General features: G+C 39.5%; 1 protein-coding gene across 1 annotated transcript; it reads left to right on the forward strand.

Moving 5' to 3' along the window:
* The first annotated feature begins 45 nt into the window (after nt 1-45).
* On the forward strand, nt 46-16,821 carry CEBPZ (CCAAT enhancer binding protein zeta). The gene is made up of 17 exons (XM_033145438.1): nt 46-94; nt 235-410; nt 1,174-2,708; nt 3,670-3,901; nt 4,083-4,248; nt 5,160-5,248; nt 6,306-6,359; nt 6,877-6,979; nt 7,073-7,141; nt 8,143-8,209; nt 9,587-9,687; nt 10,121-10,181; nt 12,355-12,542; nt 13,265-13,348; nt 14,425-14,486; nt 14,571-14,652; nt 16,536-16,821. Exons 1-17 carry the CDS (start codon nt 46-48, stop codon nt 16,673-16,675), a joined length of 3,258 nt encoding a protein of 1,085 aa, XP_033001329.1. The 3' UTR covers nt 16,676-16,821.
* Nucleotides 16,822-22,662: the final 5,841 nt, after the last annotated feature.

Consider the following 22,662-nt stretch of genomic DNA (forward strand, 5'->3'; position numbering starts at 1 on the left):
CCTTCCTTCACATCATTGACCCTCTTGTCCTGGCAGCATAATAAAATGATTATTTTGCGAAGCGCCAAAGGAGTTTACCTTAGGGCCCGTGTCTGTACTACGATGCTTATTATTACAATACAAATAGACAATCAGTGCGTCCCTCTCTCTGCCACTTACCTGTTTGTTTCCTAAATCTGTGCAGTTCATAGTACCTTATATGTATCTAGCAGGACCTTTCCCCTTCTAAGTGAGTGTCGTCATCACTACTACCCGGAAGCAAGGGTGACGCATGCGTGGTCTGGCCGAGGGAGATGGCCGCGTTGTCGGAGTTGGAGCTCGAGAAGTCCGACGAGAGAGATGGCGAGGAAGAGGTTGATGATGGAAGCGGCTTTACTCTGGAGGAGGTGCTGCGCCTCGGGGGCACCAAAGTAAGAAAGAGACCCTGAGGCGGCCAGGAAAGGGGTCCAGGGAGGTCCCTGCGCATCTCTTTCCTTCCACGTGGTGGGAAAGGGGTGAGAGCGTTGGGTCAGCCTGGCTCTTTTCCCTCGGAAAGGATGTGCTTTAACAGGCGGAGTTTCTCCAAAAGGGCATTATTCGCCCTGGAAGGAGATGCCATCTGTCTAATGTTGGCTTCTCATGTGTTGCCGTCTTTTTAAACTGGTGGAAATAAATGGCAGATCCGCTGCATGTGTAGCTTGAGGGGTTACACACATAGTATGTGGGCAGCGAACAATTTTTGTTTTCATTTTTAAACATCTCCTCCTCCCTCACTGGGTTTTATACAAAGAGCCTTCTGGCCCCATGCGGACCAACAGATAATATTGTAACAGAAATGTGTGGCCACAAATTCTTATGTCACGACTAACCTGTTGTCCTTAATTTTTTTTTATGTGCTGCCACTGATTAAGACAGATTCCCCCCTCCCCTCGATTTTTGTACATGGTTTTTAGTAAAACAAAAAATAAAAATCCAGCACTTTGAGAGCAGGTGGGACATTTCTTAATACTGGATAGTCCTTACATTGGTGGATATTTCAGAGGTGTGCAAGTAATTTAGAAGCAGTAATGAGCAATGTTGTCTGCGTATGTTATAAGCCTTTTTGCAATATGGATGTTTTATAATGCATGCACTGTCAAATGATGTTATCCATGAATACGTTGCTGATACAACTTGTTACTTTGTTTTATGCAGCAAGATTATATCATGCTCGCTGCTTTGAATGAGACCGAAGAAATTGTAGATGGTGGAAAAAAAGGTGCCATTGATGATCTGAAGGATGGTGAATTGGAGGCATTTATAAAATCACTGGGTGTAAGCAGCTATTCAAATAAATTCCTGATTGCAGCAGATGAAGAAGAAGAAGAGGGAGCAGCAGTTGAAGGAGAACAAAAACTACGAAAAAAAGAGAAAGTCAACCAAAAGGAAGTAAACAGAACTACGGTAGCAAAAAAAGAAAACCAAGTGAAAGGAAGTAAAGGAAAAACAGAGTCAAGTTATGCCCAAGATAATAAGAAACAGTCAGTTCCCAATAGTGCTTTGTTGCTTGGAACAAAAAAAGACAAGGAAGTGGACACTTTTCAATTTCATGAGCGGCAGATACTTCTTATAAAACCAGGGGGCAAATGGTATGATCTGGAGTATACAAATGAATTTTCTACTGAACCCCAAAACCAGTCCCTTGTATCCAAGTATAAGGAATTGGCTCAAAAGCTTTACCAACAAGAGGCAGACCTCTGCAAGAGTAAGGCAAATCTATGGAAAGGATCATCATCAGCTTGGATGAAAACTGTAGTATCATCAGGGACTCTTGCTGACAGAATGGCTGCCATGACCCTTCTTATCCAAGATGCTACTGTCCACTCACTTCAGTTTATAGAGACCCTTGTGAATCTGATAAAAAAGAAAGGTAGTAGAAGGCAGAGTTTAATGGCCTTGGATACTTTCAAAGAGCTTCTCATGACGCATCTTCTACCAGACAATCGTAAGCTGTACACTTTCTCCCAACATCCTTTTGGCTCTCTGGAGAAGCTCTCAAGTGGCAACAGAGATTCGAGGGATAGGCGCCTGATCTTGTGGTATTTTGAGCATCACCTGAAGCACTGGGTGGCTGAATTTGTGCAAGTGTTAGAATCACTGAGCCATGATCCCCTGTTGGCAACAAAAACCCGGGCTCTTGCTGTTGCACATGAACTTCTCTGTAACAAGGTAGAGGAAGAGAAAGCTTTTCTTGTGCAGTTAGTAAACAAACTGGGAGATCCTCTAAACAAAATAGCCACCAAAGCATCTTATCTGCTAGAGACTCTGCTTCATAAGCATCCCAACATGAAAGGAGTGGTGTGTAATGAAGTGGAGAGGCTTCTCTATCGATCAAACATTAGCCCCAAAGCACAGTACTATGCAATCTGCTTTTTGAACCAGATAGTTCTTAGTCACGAGGAGAGTGAGCTGGCTAACAAACTCATTACAATCTACTTTTGCTTTTTTCGGTCTTGTATCAAGAAAAAAGATGTTGAGTCCAAAATGCTTAGTGCTCTCTTGACAGGGGTGAACAGAGCTTACCCTTATGCTCAAGCTAGTGATGAAAAAATAACGGAGCAGATGAATACTTTGTTTAAGGTTTTGCACCTTGCGAACTTCAGCACTAGCATCCAAGCCTTGATGTTGCTGTTTCAAGTAATGGATTCTAATCAGACTATATCTGACCGATATTACACAGCCCTATACAAGTAAGCATCACATACATTTTAATGTTTCTATTAAGCAGCGTTTTGTAGAATATTTACTGCTGATCATTTTTTTTATGGTTCATATGAATTTAAATTGTGAATATTGTGATGGCAAAAGAATTATTTTGTCCCCCTTTGCATATCAGTAGTTGCCTGTCTGTTTTTGGCAATTGATAGGTAAACTGTTTTGCTTGACAATTCATGCCAATGTAGACATCTGTAATGTGGAGGTTTTGTTTTTGTTTTGGTTATTACTGGTATTTTCCAATTGATTATCCTTTATTGAAGCAGGGTTGAGCCAAGAGCCTCCTGTTGTACCAGTTTTTCTTTTTCCTTCCTCTGAACTCAGTTTACAGAACAATCTTAAGTGGGGTGGGGATTGAATTGGCAGATGATCCAAAGGCTTGCTGGCTTGCACCACCCATGGTGGCAGTAGAACACGCTTCTTTTTGCCCCTGTACTTCTTACAAACCCTTACTTTGCCTCTCCAGTTGAAATAAATGGTAGATGTATGTCCATGGACCTTTCTGCTGGCATAGTGGAGGACTCACCAGCAAAGGTCCCATCCACTATCCTAACCTGACTGTCAGTAGATCCGAGGGTTAGGTTGCTTTGTGAATGTTTAAATAAAACAAATGTAGAGATCTGAAGGCCTACTTTTACCCAAATTTTCAAAAACAAAAGGGGAAAAAAGAATGAAAAACAAAATACAAGGGTTCTCTCCCCATTTTTCTGTCCCCCCGTGTCTTCACATATCTAATCAAATGTGACTAATTATGGGATATTATTCATTAAGCAGTGGTCCACTTTAAACTAGGGCGAGTATAAAATAATAATTTTGTGTCAACAGTAGTAGTAAATGATGCAGCTGTCATATGTTGGTCTGTACCTCATATTTCAGAAGAATGAGTGAATTCATGAGCAGAGTTTAATGCTTATAATGCTTATTTTGTTTTTGCAGGAAGCTGCTGGATCCAGGATTAGCACTGTGTGCCAAACAGTCTATGTTTCTCAACCTTGTGTACAAATCTTTGAAGGCTGATATAGTACTGCGGCGGGTGAAAGCTTTTATAAAGCGATTGCTTCAAGTCACCTGTGGTCAAATGCCACCATTCACCTGTGGAGCTTTGTACCTTGTGTCCGAACTTCTGAAAGTAAAACCAGGGTTACGAGTACAGCTGCAGGATCATGTGGTATGATATCTGCCTTATAGAGTTGTTTTTAGCCTGCCTTTGTACAACTAGCTGTTGACTTCAGTTAAAAAAAATGCTTTCAATCCACAATTTTGGCTTTATATGCTATCCCTGGAATGTAACTTATCAGTTTTGCATGATTACCACACTGGTTTCATCGTAAAACTGATTCATTTCCTAGGAATCTGATGATGAGGAACATTTTCATGACCTTGAAGAAGCTGAAGAAGAGGAGGAAAAACTTGTAGATGTTGATGAAGAAACAAAAATAATAAAATTAGAAGAATCTGTGAAGCCTCATGACCCAGCTTCAGGAGCTTCATGGGTACATCACCAAAATCTAGCAGGTAAAAATTGAAAAATTGTGTGAGATTCATCTGGCAGATGTTGACTGGAATGTTTCAGGTCCTAGTAGAAGGTATTAAATTCTGCAAACCTTAATCTGAATGGTGTTACCCAAAGGAAACTTTCCTTATCCAAACTTGTTTATGTGGAGGGGATTGAATAGAGCCAGAGGAAGGCCATCTGCTAAAAGTGTTAGGGAACATTGTCAGTACATAAGACATTGCCAGGGTTATGGGCCATTGTTGCTGCTGCTGTATTAACATATTTCATGAGACATGCGTTACTTAAGTGGTGTCCCTCCCCCCCTTAGTTATATTTCTGTAAGTAAAAAGTGACTTACAATGTCATGTCTCATTCACTTCTCCACCCATCTTTTGAGTTAGGCTGTTGTCATTTCCATTTTACAGAATGGGAACTGAAGCCATGAGACTTTGGCTGGGCTCACGTGACTCCTCTCATGTCCAAGTCCAGAAATCTTACGTTCTTGTTCACTCTGGTTTCTGATCTGTTCTAGACATCTGGCAGCTCTGTGTAATAATGAGAGTATTCTTCTTTCAACTAATCCCACCAGATGTTGCAATGGCACTAAAAGAAACTGGCTTACCTTCCCACTCTGCTACCTAAACCAACATGCATTTTGCAGACTGAGTTGTATGAAATTGGAGCAGGGCACAGAGATTTTTGTTGTACCTTTTGTGGTGTTACTACAGAAGGACTCTCCTGTCTTTGAAATGATCAGGAGAAGATCAGGAGTAGTTGATGTGATGCTCATCAGATTTTGCTCAGGGATGATGGGAGTCCACAACATCTGGAGGGTACCAGGTTGACTACTTTGTTGGATAATTTGGTGTTCCCCTTTTAAGTATCTAGATCTGTTTGTTTTCGATGATACAAAACATGTCTTCTTTTTCAGGTGGCAAGAATTTGGGTAGCTATGACCCATTACATCGAAATCCTTCATACTGTGGAGCTGATAGAACAAGCTTTTGGGAACTAAAGAAGGTACTGTTTTTTCATGAACACCAGGAATTTCAATGTGGCTTTTGTGGAAGGGATCCCAGACAACTTTATTTTATTTTTACAGAAGTTTCCCTTTAACAGTGGGTTTGTTATAGTTTCATTGGTTTGGATCCAGAGTTAGAGTAGGCCCATTTAAATCATTGGTGTAAGTTAAGTCTCTTGAGTTCATCAGGCGCATTCTAAGTATGACCAAGTGTGGAGTCAACCTATTGTACAAGTTTTAAGAGGAGGGGAGCCTTGTTCAAAGATTAGTTCTGGCATCTATCTTATGACTTTACATTGGAACAGGTCTAAGATAACTTCCACCAGCTTCATCCAGCATAGACACTGCTCAGGAATTATGGGAGTTGCAGTCCAACAACATATGGAGGTCCTCACGCTGGCTATCTCAAACCTACAGCTTTCGCTCTCCCTTCCTCTTCCCAGTAGAGGTTACTTCTCAACGTTGGGGATGGTAACATAGTGCTGCAAAACATTTAGATTGACTACATATCATGGGGAGTTTCCATACTGGCACCTGCTGCTGGAGCTAGTGCAGAGCCTGTCTGATGAGGTAGATTCATGTGATAAAAGTGGCATTTAATGTAACATCTAATATGTGGAGAAGTCAGTTCCAGAAACTGCCACATGGCGGATCATGGCCTCTTGCCATCTGGCTTCAAAGCTACTTAGGTAATTTATATACTTCAGCTACATTACAGACCAATCAAGAAGTAAGGAATTAGTAACACATTTATTAACAGCAGTTGGAATGGTAATAGACAGAACTTTACTGGTTTACTGTAACCAGCTGATTATTGTGTACTGCAAAACAATATGTTTACTATTTTATCCCTCTAGTGACCTGTTTTTTGTTAGTCATGTCATGTTTTATGATTTACGTGTGTACAATTTTGTAGCAAGAAAATAAATAAATAAATAAATAAGGAGGAAAATAACTGGAGTGAAGGTTAAGATTTCCATTTAATCTGTTAATATGGTGCCAAAACCTTGTATCGGAATAAGATTTTATATTACAATATTGATTTTATTTTTCCAGCTTTCAGAACACTTTCATCCATCTGTAGCCCTCTTTGCTAAAACTATCCTAGAGGTTAGTTGAATTTCTTACTTTTTTCACTACTTTGGTTGTCCTCTTGGGTATCTTGTCACATGTACTTAATGATTTGGATTGCACATGAATAGTAGTTTCCAGACAGAAATGGGGGCAAGAAGTAAATGGGGGAACCATTCTTGATACAAATATTTTTCCCTGTAGAAAACCAGATTGGCTAGGGTTTCCACCTTGCTACAGATACTTAAAGCAGGAGACAAGGCAGTCTTGTTTCTGCCTGCCTCCCACCTGTCCTGTTGTCCACCCCTTTCTTCACTTGTGTGGCACACCTGAAATCCTACGTAGCAGACCAGGAGTAGCCACTGCTGCCTTGCCTCCACTTGAAAGGGTTGTGTGTGATCCAGGTTTCAGAGAGGCAACCTATTTCATCTTTTCCTTCATCTGAGTAACATCACTTATTTGTCTGCTGAATCCAAACACATGTGATTCTGCTGCCATTTCCATTCATGTATTTCTTGATGCAAATTGACACTATGAATGTTTAACTTTGTTTCAGGGGAATTACATTGAATACACAGGTGATCCTCTGCAGGACTTCACTCTAATGAGATTCTTGGATCGTTTTGTGTACAGAAATCCCAAAGCTGCTAAGGGCAAAGGTATGTACCCTATCAACATTTGTCAGGTGTAGCAGATAGGTTAAGGTTAATAACAATTAATTTTTTGTGTGATTTCTTGACTTTCTAATGCAGAGAACACCAGTAGTGTGGTAATGCAGCCAAAGAAGAAACAGTCCATGAGTGATGTACGAAATCTTGCGGGTAAGTAAAGAGCTTTCATTCTAAAGATCATAGTCAGTGGTACCCTGTTCATAAATACAATGCATTGTAAGATCCATCACTTTCAGTGGAAGATATTTGCACAATCGGTTTTATCCAATATTGTCATTCCATTCAGGAATGGAAGCGGGGCCAATTTTTGCTAATTCCTCCTTCCTGCAGCCCTCATGCTGTTGTGGAGGGTCCCCGATCCTCAGTAGTAGATGAGGGAGGCCTTGGAAGGGAAATTGATAAACATATTCCCCCCAAAAATGTTGTGATCCACGGCATCCAACAGAAGGGCAGTGTTCCTTTGATGTAGCTAACACTCTTCACTCCTCCTCTGCTTCCTACAACTTAGCCAATTTGTGATCCACAAGAGGATAGCTATTTCAGAAGGAGAGACATCACATTAAGAAAAAAGAAGGAAGGGGGAGTGATGTTATTGGATACAGAGTTCATTGTTAGACTCTCAGAAGTAGGATCCAGATGAACAGTTAAGGCTTTAACTCATTAACATTACGACTAAGGATATTCATGTTATGTAAACACCAGTAATGATGTGATATATAATAGTGGTTTTGTGCGACCTCTCAAATTTCTATTTGTAATCCATGTTCCCATGATATCCTATAACTACATTTCTTCTGCCTAAGTGATCTAAGTAAGAAAAATTAAACTTAGCTTGGATTATATAATAGATTTACTTGTTCTGATTCTGTTTAATATTAGGTTATTTTTTAATTTAAAAGTTAAATTCCTTTTACATTCTGAACTTTTGTGCTCTGGATCCCCCCCCCAATTTTTTAAAGACTGGGTGGGTGAGGGAGGGGTATTCATTTTGCACAGAGAGATTTAGTTGATCTCACTGGATTGATTGGTTTTGAAGCTAGCAGCCCTAAAGACATTGCTTAGGAAAAATGTGTGTGACATGGCATTTGAATGACCTTTATAGCAAGTTAATTTGATAAATAACCATCAGTTATTTATTGTTTTATTTCCAGTGAATAGCAAGGAATTCCTTGCCCAAGATGAAAGCAAAATCCCAGTAGAGGAAGTCTTTTTCCACAGGTATTGACATCTTTGATTGATACTTCCATGTGTTCATTGCTCTTAATTTTGTTTCCTTTGGGGAGGGTTTATTCTTGGAGATGCTTTCTACAGTTGTGAAAGTATTACTGCAAATCACTTCCATACATTTTTATAGGATAGGGAGATCATGGCTGGGAAAAATGGATATTTCAAATTACTAGATAAGATCAGTGGAGGAAAAAAGGTTTTTATAAAACACATCCATTTCTAGACAACAGTTCCTTGGAATGTTCCATACATCACAGTAAAACAGCAGGGAATTTGCCCAGAATAACTGTGCTGTTATGGCTCATGTTCTTCCATCAGGTCATCAGCAGCACCTGTATCTATTATGGGATGCACTGGTTGGTTGCTGGTGATTCTGTTTCAGCCCTGGAGAAGGCAGTGTACATACATCTTGCAAATAAGACAACTGCTTATCTAGTCTTATATGACCAGAATAAGAATCTGGAAACAGCAGATTATACCCAAGCCTGTCTGGCGCATAGATAGCCCCATCTCTGTAGCCTTTTGGGAATGACTTGTCTGTTAAAATGGATATGAAGGAATGGGCTTTTTTGTGCTGAAATGGGGAAAATGCTTAGTAAGGTAGGAGATGTGGGAAGATCATTACAGCTGTTTGAACGTAAACCAGATCAATTTTATGTTATTCATGACATTATGGCACATCAGATGTTTATTGTAGTGTTTTACCATGGAGGAGGGGGGAGGATATATAACCCCCCACAAGCGCCATGTGGCAGCATGACTTTCTGTTAGCGTTTGGAAAGAAATGCCCCCATAGTAGCCCTGAACCAAAGGCTCTTTTTGCCAGCAAATGAATGTTGTGACATCACACTCTGATAAATCATATTGCTACCCTGATGTTACAGGGTGGTACTAGCCCAATTGTCTTTATAATACAGGGGTGGGAAACCTCAGGCCTGGGGACCGTACATGTTCCTTTTGGCCTCTCCATCTGGTCCTCAGAATGTTCCCTTCACTGGGCCTGCTTTGCAACCCAGCTGTTTTTGTTGGGCTGGAAAGTGTCTTTGAATTCTAATGCTTCTTGTCTGGATAGAACATAGAGAGCGGTGTGGGAGTCTGTGTAGAAACCAGCCTAAAGCACAAAGATAAAATTTACATGAATTGTTCTGTCCACTTTTGCCTCTGGCCCTGCCCACCACTGGCATCTGGCCCCTGAAAGGTTGTTGCAATAGGAATTAATGACTTTAAAACAGTAGGACATTGCTTGATGCTTAGGCAAGTTTAACGTCTTGAAATATCCTTATTTTATAAGTTCATCAAATCAGGATGTCTTAATAACCATGTTTTATATGAATGTGAAAACATTTCTTTTTTCTTTTTAATACGCAGATTTTATAAAAAGTTGGACTTGGAGAAGGAGAAAAGGAAACCTGCGAGAGATGATGAAAGTGTGGAAGATGTGGATGATGAAGAGTTTGAAAGAGCTTTAGGTAACACTTGTCCCATCCTGTCCCATTTTTCACCCCAACCAGCCTGTAGTTAATCAAAGAGATGTAGAGGACTTTGGCTTCCCTGGAAGATTGGTAGTAATCCTTTGGCAGTTCTTCTAAGACTGGTCAGTAGATGGAACTCAAGTTTATGTGAATTTCCAGTTCAAAGATGTGGGTGGGGAGATGAGCCAACTCAAGCTAAACAGCTGCTTACACTACAGTGTTGCCTGGTTGCTCATTTGGTATTTGCTCCTCTAAAACTTGGCAAATTCCAGATTTAATGTTTGGTCTTGGTCTTGGTGGGTTGTTAGGTGGCAGTTGCTTCATGCAAGAATATAGGGCACATTGCAGATTATAACAAATTGCACTTTGAAACAATTTGTTTTAAATACCAAATCAAAATGTTTTAATTTTGCCACCTTCTTTCTTTCAGATTCATTTGAACATGATTGTTATTTTGATACACTTGCCAATAAGGACCTTAATTTTGCTGAGTAAGTTTTTTTTTAATGGGAATAAACAGAGTTTCTGCATGGGCACCATGAATGACTGGATAAAGCAAATAGAGTAAATTGAGTGTATTGTGTATGTGCATTATGTCACAAGGCTCTTCTAAAACTCTGTGCTCTGTAGGAAATTTTTGTTGTTAAATATTCCTCAAATGTATTCAGAATCCTCCTTCCCTCCTGAAATGTAGCTACATTACTTCTGCAATTATGAATCAACCAAATTACAAGGAAGCTGATGCAGTTTCTGTGCAAAACGAACAGCCAGACTTCATCTCCCTTGATCTCCTTAGTCATGATCTAGTTTTGGGAGGGAGGAGATTTGAGAACCTGAGTTGTGACTCCTAGGGGTGCAGACAGTTGTGAAGATTAGGGCACCTTCTTCCCTTTTCCTTGGAAAGGATTTGTATTCTGCCTTATATTCTACACTGGCCTACCCAGTAACTTTTGGCCTGCCAGGTGTCATTGTACTTAGCATGGCCAATAGTTGAGGATGATGGGAGTTGTAGTCCAAATGCATCTGTAGGGCTGCAGGTTCATCCTCCATACTGTTAAGTATGCTTTGGATCAATATAGCTGCTTTCACTCTGCCGCCTGGCATATATATATATATATATATATATATATATATATATATATATATATATATATATATATATATATATATATATATATATATATATATATATATATATATATATATATATATATATATATATATATATATATATATATATATATATATATATATATATATATATATATATATATATATATATATATATATATATATATATATATATATATATATATATATATATATATATATATATATATATATATATATATATATATATATATATATATATATATATATATATATATATATATATATATATATATATATATATATATATATATATATATATATATATATATATATATATATATATATATATATATATATATATATATATATATATATATATATATATATAGGATAGATGAGAACCCTGCTGCTGAATGGGCCTGAGCTAACTTATCTTGTAGGTTCCACTCCCATTAGTATTCCTTTTTCACCCGTAGGCATGTATTAGGAGGGTGGTGTAATCTACTTGTTAATTGCAATCAGTGATTAGAGTGATGAAAGCTGCAACCCGATACACACCAAGTGAGAATAGGCACTACTGAAAACAATGGGGTTTAGAATTGCAGAGTCAATGGCATGATGAGATATATCTTCTGAGCAATTGTGTGTGCTGCTTGATATGTAAACATGGCTTGAAATAGTTTACTCTTAAATGAAGCTCGACCACATTTGGCTTAAGAGATCAGTTTTTCCACAGATGGATCACTTTAGGTTCCTTCCCCCTACCCCATTTCCACTCCCTTAGCTGAGCACACAGCACTTCCTCCTTGCTGGCTCAGAAAGCAGGCAAAGTGATTTTCACACGCTCATTGTGTGTTGGTGTTCCCACTGCCTTAAATTTCATACTCTCTGAAATGTTAGTATTACAATAAAACAGGCTTTTGGGTGGAATACTGATACACTAGGATCTTGGTATATTATATAAGGAGTTTATAGCAGATTTCATTTAACAATTCCCTTGTTATTTAGAATTGTGAAAATATCTGTAGAGTACTTTATGAACTCATTTATTGTGGAAATACTCTTGTTATGTGCCTGATAATTTTGGAGTGACTCTATGGGCATTCATCCAGTAAAACCCCATAAAGCAGCTTTGCAATTTGCTATTTCTAGAGCAGGCAGTTTTACTGGTCAAAAGAGAATTGATCAAGTAATGGTCTAGTATTTTGTAAAGCTGCTAACATTCTGTGCTGTATCCAGTGGTATTGTCCTGTTTGCACAATGTCTTTTGCTTCCCTAATGGAACTTACCCTCCCACCCCCTGTAAAATCCCCCTAAATCTATTCTGGGGCATGCAAGGGAAGGAGATGAAGTAGGATTATTCCATGGATAGAAACCACCAAAACCTGTTTAGCTATGATATATGCATTAGTTTAACAAAATTTGAGTGTTTTGTTTATAGACTAAACTCTGTATTGTTTGCTGTTTGTGATCTTCCTAAGCATTATGAGAAAGTTGGATAGGTGGATTTTTTAAAAGCTTTTAAAATTGTATTTTTAAATCAAATTCCAGTAATATAAAAAGCAAAGGAAAAAAGAAAAGCCAAAGTGATGAGGAAGCATTGGACGATTCTGAGGATGATTTTGATGACCTTGATGATGAGGAAGTGTCTCTGGGTAGTATGGATGAAGACTTTAGAGAAGATCATGATGAAGATGGAGGGACTTTTATGGACATCTCAGATGATGATAAAGCTCCAGGTAAAAACACAAATGCACTTACTGCCAAATTATTGAATTGCTCGCCTTGTTAAAACAAAGATTTTAAATGCCATAGGAAGCTAGCTATTTTTAAACCAACTTGTTTGCCATAGTGTTCCATCAGATAATTTATGTGATTTCGCTGGAGCAGAAGACCACATAAGCTAGGTGTTGCGGTGGACAGATCCGAAGGATGCATGTGCCAAGGCTGATAATGGATCATCAAAAATAAGTGTTGCATCTACTCCTGCATCCTGTAGAGCAGTGTTTCCCAAACTTGAGTTTTTGGACTATAACTCCCATCATCCCTAGCTAGTAAGACCAGTGGTCAGGGATGATGGGAATTGTAGTCCAAAAACAGCTGGAGACCCAAGTTTAGGAAAACTGCTCTAGAGCCTAATTTCATGTTAACATTGGGTCACATTAACACTGTTCACTAAACTAAAATGACAGTAATTGGACCAAGCTATAGTATTCTTATGTGCAACAAGCATGGTTGAATAAACTCTGTCATCCTGTTGCATTTTCAGTATTCAGAAACACACTGTAGAAACATCTGAGCTGACTAGGAGTAGTCTGTAAATAGGAACTGAGATAACCACAATGTTTCAGGCAGTTGGTTACTTTCTCTGCGCGAAAGCTGAAAGTGTTTTCATATTGACAAATCATGTGTTTTATGATGTAGTCTGAGCAAAAGTTTTAATAGCTTTCCTTTTTGATAGATGACAATGAAGAGGAGCATGTCAAGCCTGCCAATAAGAAAGGCAAAAGAAAAAAAGAAATGGATTTTGCTGGATCGATGAAAGGTAACATAAAGACCTCTTAATATTTGATAAAAGAAAAACCAAGGCAGCCTTGGGTGTCAGAATGCTGAGGGGTTGTGTACCAGCCTGCCTCTATGCTAGAAATGTGACTCAAGTCACTAGTTTGCTGTCTTTCCACTCAGAATTGTGAATAGTTTCTGAGAGGGTCAGGGGTCTGTATTAGCTGTGCTGGCTAGATATAAGGCACTTGAGCTTCATCCTATATCCTCTTTCCTGGAAGTAAGCCCCACTGAACTCAGTGGTATTTACTTGTGCATATATTTGTTTAGGACTGCACTGGTCATTAATAGGCCCATTAAAGGAAAATGACCCAACAGACAGAATTTACTCTGCAGAATTTACTCACCTAATCACATTGACTTTTAACATTCTGTTTTGGTTAGAGTCTGAAAATCTTCATGTCCAGTTTGAGGAAGGAGAGATAGGAATGAACTATAAGGTATTAAGAAAACCAGAGCAGTGTGTAGTTGTTATGGGGGAGACAATATGTGGTTGTGATAAAAAGTGTGATACTGTATAGAAAGTGCTCTTACTCTTCATCAAGAAATAATTATTTGATTTTCATATCAGACACAGAAAACCAGATGGAAAGGAATAGTTCAGTTTTCAGCAGGATACAGTTTTCTTTCAGTTGTACACCTGAAGTCTTATCAGAGATGACAAAGGATAACTGGTTTAGAACTTGATTTTTAAAAATTCAATAGTTAGATGATATTTGCCCAAGCTCTTAAAGAACTAGCATGTAAAACTGCTAAGGTACTTAATAGTTAGCAAAATCCCTTTCCTTACCTAGAGGAATAGTAAGTGGTAAACTATTTGGTACAGGGACAGTGCTGTCAAGGAAGTTAGAGATCATTGTTAATAAAACATTGAGAAAATGTTTTTAAAAGGATGGAGTTTTGAAATATAGCACCTTGTTGTAGATAGCATAGAAGAGCCTGAGAAGTGCTTCCTGGGAGTCTCTTCCTGTTTCCTGCTCAAATCTATTCCCCACCCAACACACACTTTGCTTTTTGTTCTTCACGTAGAATAAATAATTGCATATTCATGTTTTAAAGGGTCAAAAGAAAACAAGAAAAGAAAACTAAAAGAGACTGGCATCCTTGCTACTGCAGAAGAAGTAGGTGCCACCAAGTTTTCTATTTTTAAAAATGTGTTTGGTCTGCTGGTTATCAAAGTACTAATCATCATCTTTCTTTTGCAGTTTGGTTCCTTGCTGGATGAAAACATTGGGTCCAAGTTTGATAGTATTGGGATGAATGCAATGGCTAACAAAGATAACGCAAGTAAGTGACTTTTCATATGTTCAGCAAATATATTTACCTGTCAGGCATTCCAAATGCTCATGTGATGGTTTTAGGAAGGTATTTCAATTAGTTTCATTTGAAACAAATGGAGGAGCATATTTATTTGATTTCTATTCTGCTGTTTCTCCCAATTGTACCTTCTCTTCCCCAGTGCCACCCCTGTGTGCACTGCACACTTCATGTCCCCACCTGTCCTGTGTTGAGCAGGAAAGTCTGAAAAGAGCTTCTAAGTGTGTTCTGAAGGGTGCTTCTAAATGCCTTCTAAGGATTTCTGCTCAAGAGGAAGTTGATTCATACCAGTGCATTTAGAAGCCCTCTTCAGACCTTCATGTTCAACTTGGGAAGGTGGTTGGGGTGCAGGGGATGCATCTGGAGCACACAAAGCCTTCCCACTTTGAGCCTCACGGGATTCTTCTGGATTCCTGGAGGGGGCTTAAGATTCCAGTTATATCCTCCCATATCCAAAAATTACATGGATAACCCAATTCCAGTGTATTGCATTATTTATAGGATGTCTAGAAACTGCCCTTTGAACCTTACAGAACAAGAGAGAACTAACTCTTGATGGACTTGACAGTCATATAACTAACTGTTCAGTCTACTAAAGTAGAATTAGACCTTTGTGTATTATCTCCAGCTGCTCTCTTGCAGCTTTCTCAAAAAGAGAGCTGCATGGTCATCTCCAGAATCTTGTCAATTCCCCTTTTCCCAATTACTACCTCCCACTGTGAACTTAATTTTGTGCAGATTATTCTTGTCTTAGTGCTGTAGTCTAAAACACCATTTAAACTTCTGAAAAGCATTCTACATCTAAGAAATTACAACAGGTTCATTATGCCTGCAGTACAAGTCAAATGCCAGGGTAAATTTGCCTGCACTCTTTGGCCAGATGAGAGACTGTGCTGTATGGCAGCTTGTAATGACTGTACGTACTAATGTTTTACGCAGCATTTTCAAGCAGATTAATGAAGATAGGTCCTAAGCCTTTATACATAAATCCAGTAGGGCTGAGTTTGTCACTTGTAGACAAAGTGGATCACAATTGGTACTTAAGATATTATTGGAACACCCCAAAATGAAAGTGAGCCACTAACTGCTATGTCGCCCAACACACAGAGAAGTATTGGATCGAGCTGGCAGCACAGTAACCAAACCTCCTTAAATGCCTATTCTAGGTAACCTTTTTGAACAGATTGTTCAGCATGCTATCATAAGTGGGCATTCATACTAAGTATGTTAAATGGAATTTGAAATAAATTGCTTGGTTATACAGCACCTAAGATTTCAGGGGTGTGTGGGTGGGTGTCAAACAAGTATTTTGCTCCATCCCTTTTATGCAAGGATTCCATCCTGTGCTTTAACTTACCAAAAAACATGCTTCTTTTGAAGCATTAGACAAAGGATGTATGATCAACTTAATTTGCCAATGGTACAATGGATGAAATTTACCAACGGCAATTCATTTATGGAAATTCCAGTTGTACATAGTATGTTGCTGGACTTTGGGCTCTTGCTAATAACTTTTTAAAAATCCTCAAGTTTGCATTTGTAGAAAAGTATATGATGATTAGCATTGAATCTTCAACTTGATATAATTCATTCCTCATTGGCCCAAATTACATTTAAGTTTGAAAAATGTAAGTTGTCTGAGACAAGATGGACTGTTGAGGGTGAGGGAGGGAACTTTGTATTTATTTGTACATAAAGCATTTTGTGTTTTTAGGACAAAACATGGCAGAGAGTTTGTCAGTCATGAATCTCTTGCTGGCAGTATTCTTTGCATCCATAAAACTCAATGCCAGATTTTTCCAGGATGTAGTCACTCCAAACTTATCTATGTGCTCTCTGTCTTCCTCCATTAGATGTCAAACAGCTCAGGTGGGAGGAAGAACGTAACAGGTGGATTCACAACAAGGATGTGAAGAGCATCATCAAGCAGAAAAAGAAGTTTAGACACAAAATGCTGAAAAACAAACACAAAAGTAAAAAGACAAGAAAATAAATATGAAGATATTTGATGTAAACATTTAAAAAATCATTTCTACTTACATTTAGCTTTTGTTGATTAACCATGCTGCTTGATCTTTCTCCCTTTTTTCGTGAATACCAGCGTATTCATTACATTTGTAATAAACTATGAAAATAGAAGAGAGTACTTTTTTATCTTTTGCACAACTGAATGAAGATTGACTTTTCAAGATCTAATTTTGATTGAATATATCATTTTGATAAAACTAGTAGGATTTCCTCTTTATCTGCATCGGAATGTGTTTTTTTTAAAGTGTTGGGGGAAAAGAATTACACCATCATCAATTATCACATACCTTCTAGGATAGATGGGTATCTCCTATGCATTTTTTGTCTGAAATCTGAGAAAATAAAATGTTAAGTTTGTAACAACAGTACAGTGCACAAGATTTCGGTCACAAAAATTAAGTAGTGTACATTTTATTACATGGTGGCTACATTTCCTAGGTTTTTTTTGGTCATAAATACCTGTGGTAATCTTACAGGTAATGCAGCAACTTGCTTGTTTAGCCTCCTCAGGCCGTATTTCCAGTCGAAGACTTGCAGAACTTAGGCTTGTCACATTGGTCACAAAAGTTGAAAAAGGGAAGGCTATCAGACTCATGTATACTTTAAAATCTCAGTGGTAGGAAGTCTAAGATAGCACAAATTAATCTTTTAACACATTGGATCACAGGTCTAAAACATCACAGGGGGATGCATAAGATCTGCAGAGAGGGCAATGCCTTGCCCTTCGACTGCTCTCATCCAGAATGTGCCCTACCTTTCATTTAAGAGTGGCATATTGGAACTTGTCATGGTCTATCTCAGTTTAAGGGAGAACAGGTGGTTGGTTTTTTTTGTTTTTTTTTAAAGATGTGCCACAGAGTTCCATTAAAATAGTAACTCAAATTCTCCTTGTCTATCCTGAACATTTCCTACCCAGTTGCCAGTGTAATGCTCATTGTAATGTGTAAAAGTATCCATGCCGGATAAAGCACGGAGGAAGCTTTTTCCCCATTACATGAATATACAACTTTACCCAAAGAAGCCCTGTACTTAAGTTAGTCAGTACATAGAAGTGAAAATAGGATGCCTGAACGTGAAATATCAGTCTAGGTTGGGAACAAAGACCTAAACATAGCAGCACTGCCGAATAAGCACCAGGCCTACCCATGACAAGCAGGGAAGATCTGAATTAAGCTTCTACACATTCTTCCTTGATTGCAAGTACATGCCTCTGTGCAACTGAACCTAGAAAAGTGTTAAAAGTGTGAAATGTGCATACCTGGCATAGGCAGGGTTTGTGTGTGCAGCCCCATGACCCCTATGCAAATAGATGTTTTCTGTTCAGACAATGCCTGTGAAAAATTGCTGGTGACTGGTACTATGCTACAATTGCTACATGACAACCTAAGCAGGCTAGATCCTGAGACCTACTGCAGTTGAAATAATTCCAAAAACTGAAGAGCTGTTCCAAACAAACAGCTTAACTGGTATATCAGGAATTTTGCAGTAACATTAGAGAATGTCACCTTCAAGGACAACTTCCTAATAGGCAATGGATATAGTTGCTCAGAGGGGACGCAGGTGGCACTGTGGTCTACACCACAGAGCCTAGGGCTTGCCGATCAGAAGGTCGGCGGTTTGAATCCCCGCGACGGGGTGAGCTCCCGTTGTTCGGTCCCAGCTCCTGCCCACCTAGCAGTTCGAAAGCATGTCAAGTGCAAGTAAATAGGTACTGCTCCGGCAGGAAGGTAAACGGCGTTTCCATGCGCTGCTCTGATTTGCCAGAAGCGGCTTAATCATGAACCCGGAAGCTGTCTGCGGACAAATGCTGGCTCCCTCGGCTTATAGAGTGAGATGAACGCCACAACCCCAGAGCCGTCCGTGACTGGACGTAACGGTCAGGGATACCTTTACCTTTTTATAGTTGCTCAGTAGACAGAATGAATGTAAATGAGTGAGTTCAGAAAGGCTGTGTAATTATGTTGGTTATAATACAAATACTGAAATTCCTAGTGTGTTCTCTAAATTTTGCTAATAGAAATATGCTACTCTGCTTAGTCTTCCACTTAAGAAATGAACTAGATTTCAATTACAGATTTCAATGTATATCCTCCTTTTATGTGTAAATAGCACTAATATTCTTGTGACTGCAAATTCTCTGGTCAAAATGCTCTGTGGATTGACAGTTATTTGAAAAAATAATGAGATATAGTTTGTTACCTTGATTATTATCCATTTTAACATATAGTGCATATGCGCTAGCAACTCCGATAATTTCCACAAATATAACTCCTTTGAAAATCTTCCTTACAAGCTCAGGATTCATGGCACAGCTAGTCCCAAGTTCTAGTAACAGAGGGGAACAAACATTTCATTAATGACATAAAAATGTTATCAGAACAGGAAATAACTGATTTGTATGTATGGTTTGGTCAGAGGGATGCTGAAGTATAGTTGAAGAGAGGCCCCAAGGGGCTTTCAGAGGAAAAGAGAAAACTAGAGGCAGGATTTGCTTTCCACTGACTGTGCTCTGCTGAAAGTTCCAGTGCCTTCTCTTAATATTGAACATGTGCTTATCCAGACAGTCACCCTTTGCTACAGGGAGAATGCTGACAACTGTGTAGCAGCTCAGAGGCTGTGCTGTGAATTAAGAATCCATCAGTTGAAAATTTAGATGGACTTTTAAGCATACAACTCTTGAGTCTGCAATAAGGGGAAACCTAACTTGACATAGCTGGTTTTTAAAATCATGAATGAGAAGTGCTTTGAACAGTCTTTAAAACTTTGGAATCCAAGGTGTAACGGTAAATGCTATTTCTAGAGTAGTTGTGACAGGCTATTTCAGCAAACAAAAGGAGTCTTGTGGCACCTAAAAGACTAAATAATTTATCATGACAAGCTTTCAGAGAACTAGTCAACAAAAACTGATGTTTTAATAAAGTGATTGTCTTTGTTGGAATTTGTGCTCAAAGTAATGAAACATGGTAAGGTTCCTGTCTGCTGAGGATTCCGTACATGACCTCAGACATTATTGGTGAGGTTATGTATGGTTGATCTACATACATGTTAATCATAGCTGTCAAGTTCTCCCTTATTTTAAGGAAAATTCCATTATGCTGAACAGGCTTCCTCATGAGAAAAGGTAAAACTTGACAGCTATGATGTTAATCATGGATTGACCGTAGAATAAAGGGATGGTATGCATAGGTGAACCAGTTATTCAGCACAGGTGATACTTTCAATTTATCCAACTTAAAGACAAAAACAATATTCAATAGAAACTTTGCAGCTTGAGCCAAGAGCTCAAATTAAGCATGTATCCACTCCAGTGTACAGGGAACAAAACTAGCCACACTTAAGAGGGCTAAGTGGGATGGTAGCTTAGCAGTGTGATCCTAACCATGAATTCATTTACTCCCTGGTAAATGGTGATAGGACTGCAGCCTTGATTTCCTACACGGAATGAATTTATGTTCTGCAAATGGTATACCATCCTATGTGCAGTTTGACACGAATGGTGAAAACACGTCTGTTTTGTTGCATAATAAATAATAATTTGTACCCTGCACATCTGGCTGGGTTTCCCCAGCCACTCTGGGTGGCTCCCAAAAGAATATTAAAAACAGGATAAACATCAAACATTAAAAACTTCCCTAAACAGGGCTGCCTTCAGATGTCTTCTAAAAGTCAGATAGTTGTTTATTTCCTTGACATCTGATGGGAGGGTGTTCCACAGGGTGGGCGCCACTACCTAGAAGGCACTGCTAATTGCATAGTGGACTGCATTATCATTTAAGGATCTTGTAAATTATATCATTTAATAATCTTGCAACGTTTTTAAGTTCTGTGGGTTTTGTTTGGTATTGTATATGGGTGTTATTTCTTTCCCGCTTTTTATGTCTTATTTTATCCCTACAACACTGTGCATTTACACACACACACACAATATTTATATATAAAATTTTATATATAGTTAAGACAGAACTGCAGGAGATCAACTAGAAGCACAACCTGTGCAATTTCCCATACAGAAGTCACCTGAGCATCTCGATTTGCAAAGCTGAGCTCCTCCAGCTCACTTTGTGCAGGTGAGGCTACCAGCCGCGCAGCCAATGGGCCAGTCTAGGCAGCCGAAGGCAGGACAAGAAACATCTCCTCTCCTCCTCCTCCTCCCCATGGAAGTGTTATCGGCCTACCTTCCACTGGCCACGTGACCTCAGCACCCCTCCCCCCCAACCAGTAGAGCAGACAAGCCAGGAACAGGACTTCCTCCTTTTTTTGTTTCTTCCCCTTAGAGGACGAGAGTCACTTTCGCTGCTCATATTAAGACACAAAGGCTGCAGCCGTACCTTGGCGTCTCTGCTCCGCTCCAAATGTGAGAGCGGCGCTTTACTACCAAGTAACAAACACAAAGGCTCCCAGCACCACGTCCGCCCGGGCGTAGTCGAGATCCACTTCCGGGGTGGAAGTGCCGAGGCACGCATGCGCATGGGCGCGCGGCCTCTTCCTTTCGCACATGCGCTCAGCCTTCGTTCCTTCTCGCCGGTGCTGGAGAGTTCGCGCTGACTGTGCTCCCTCTGGCGGTCCTGTTGGGACTGGTCGTGTCACTGTGCTGCCTGTAGGTGGCAGTGTAACGCAGCCGTGTCCTTTCGATCCGTATAGGAAGGGCCAGCCCTTCCTGCTACCAGCGGCTTCTGGAGTGCAGAATTTCCCGCCGCAGTTGAACATAGCAGTGTCGGCAGCTGCCTTATACGGAGTCAGACTTTTGGCCCACGTAGAACACATTCACAGCTATTCCCAGAGATACCGGGAATTGAACCTGAGATCTTCTGTATGCCAAGCAGTTGCTCTGATACTGCGATCTTCTGCAAGCTCATGGAGCCAGAATATACGCGTGTAGGAAAGATTGGTCTGTAAAGTCACTTGCAACCCCAGCTAAAGTTAGCACCAACTAACTTTAACTAGATCGAGGCCGATTAAAACATTTTGTAGAAGAGAGTTTGCTTGCTTTTATTTTAAAATCTTCTTTTACGTTTCAAGATACCCATCAAAATAACACAATTCAAGTCAACAAGTAGAATGGATATAATAGAGAAGTATCATGGAGTGGAACCAACGAACCATTAGAAAATAATTGAATGGTACATTGCGCAGTTAAAGCATTATGTAACACAGCTAGAGAGAATGTTTGCTCTATACCGTAGTATTGGAAGGTAAAATTGAGAGCAATTCAAAGGCCCCGATCCTCCCTTTGCTCTGTTGAGTGCTTGATTTGCAGGCAGAAAGTCACAGCTTCACTCCCTGATATCTTCTGGGAGAGCTGGGAAAGGTCAGTCAGCTAGGAAGATACTGAGATAAATGGGCCAATGTTATGACTTGGTCTAAAGCAGCTTCCTATGTTCTAAAAGCGAAAATACCACCCAAAAAGATTTATACATGCACACACGGTGTTTCCATGCGCTCTGGCACTTGTCACGGTATTCTGTTGCGCCAGAAGCGGTTTAGTCACGCTGGCTGCATGACCTGGAAAGGCCTGCATTCTCTCTTCTTAACTGGACAGCCCTTGAAATAGACAACTGCCTTTGTGTGAAGTGGAACACATGGGCATCCTAGTGACCATGGTGTGAGAAACTCGACTCCTGGCACTATTATGTAACTCTGAATTTAATACATTGTCCGGTAGTACCTGTTGAGTTAGTTTTTGCATGCCTTTTACTTTGTAGAGATGCCCATGCTGTTTGCTTTCAGCAGGGATTACCCGAAAGGGTGAAAAGTATTTCCATTACCTAAGGTGGGACAAGTGGGTTGGTTTTCATTTCAGGAGAATAGATTCAAGGAAGCTGAACTGATATGGTTGGCTTGCTCATAAAATGCAGAAAACAAAAGGATAAGCCCAAAGCTAAATAAGTTTTACTCCGCCCTCAAAATGCCTTCTTTAAAGGCCTTTGCTGTCCTAGAGACCCAGCAATAGCT

Source organism: Lacerta agilis, chromosome 3, assembly GCF_009819535.1.
Source record: "Lacerta agilis isolate rLacAgi1 chromosome 3, rLacAgi1.pri, whole genome shotgun sequence".
Taxonomy (NCBI): Eukaryota; Metazoa; Chordata; class Lepidosauria; order Squamata; family Lacertidae; genus Lacerta; species Lacerta agilis.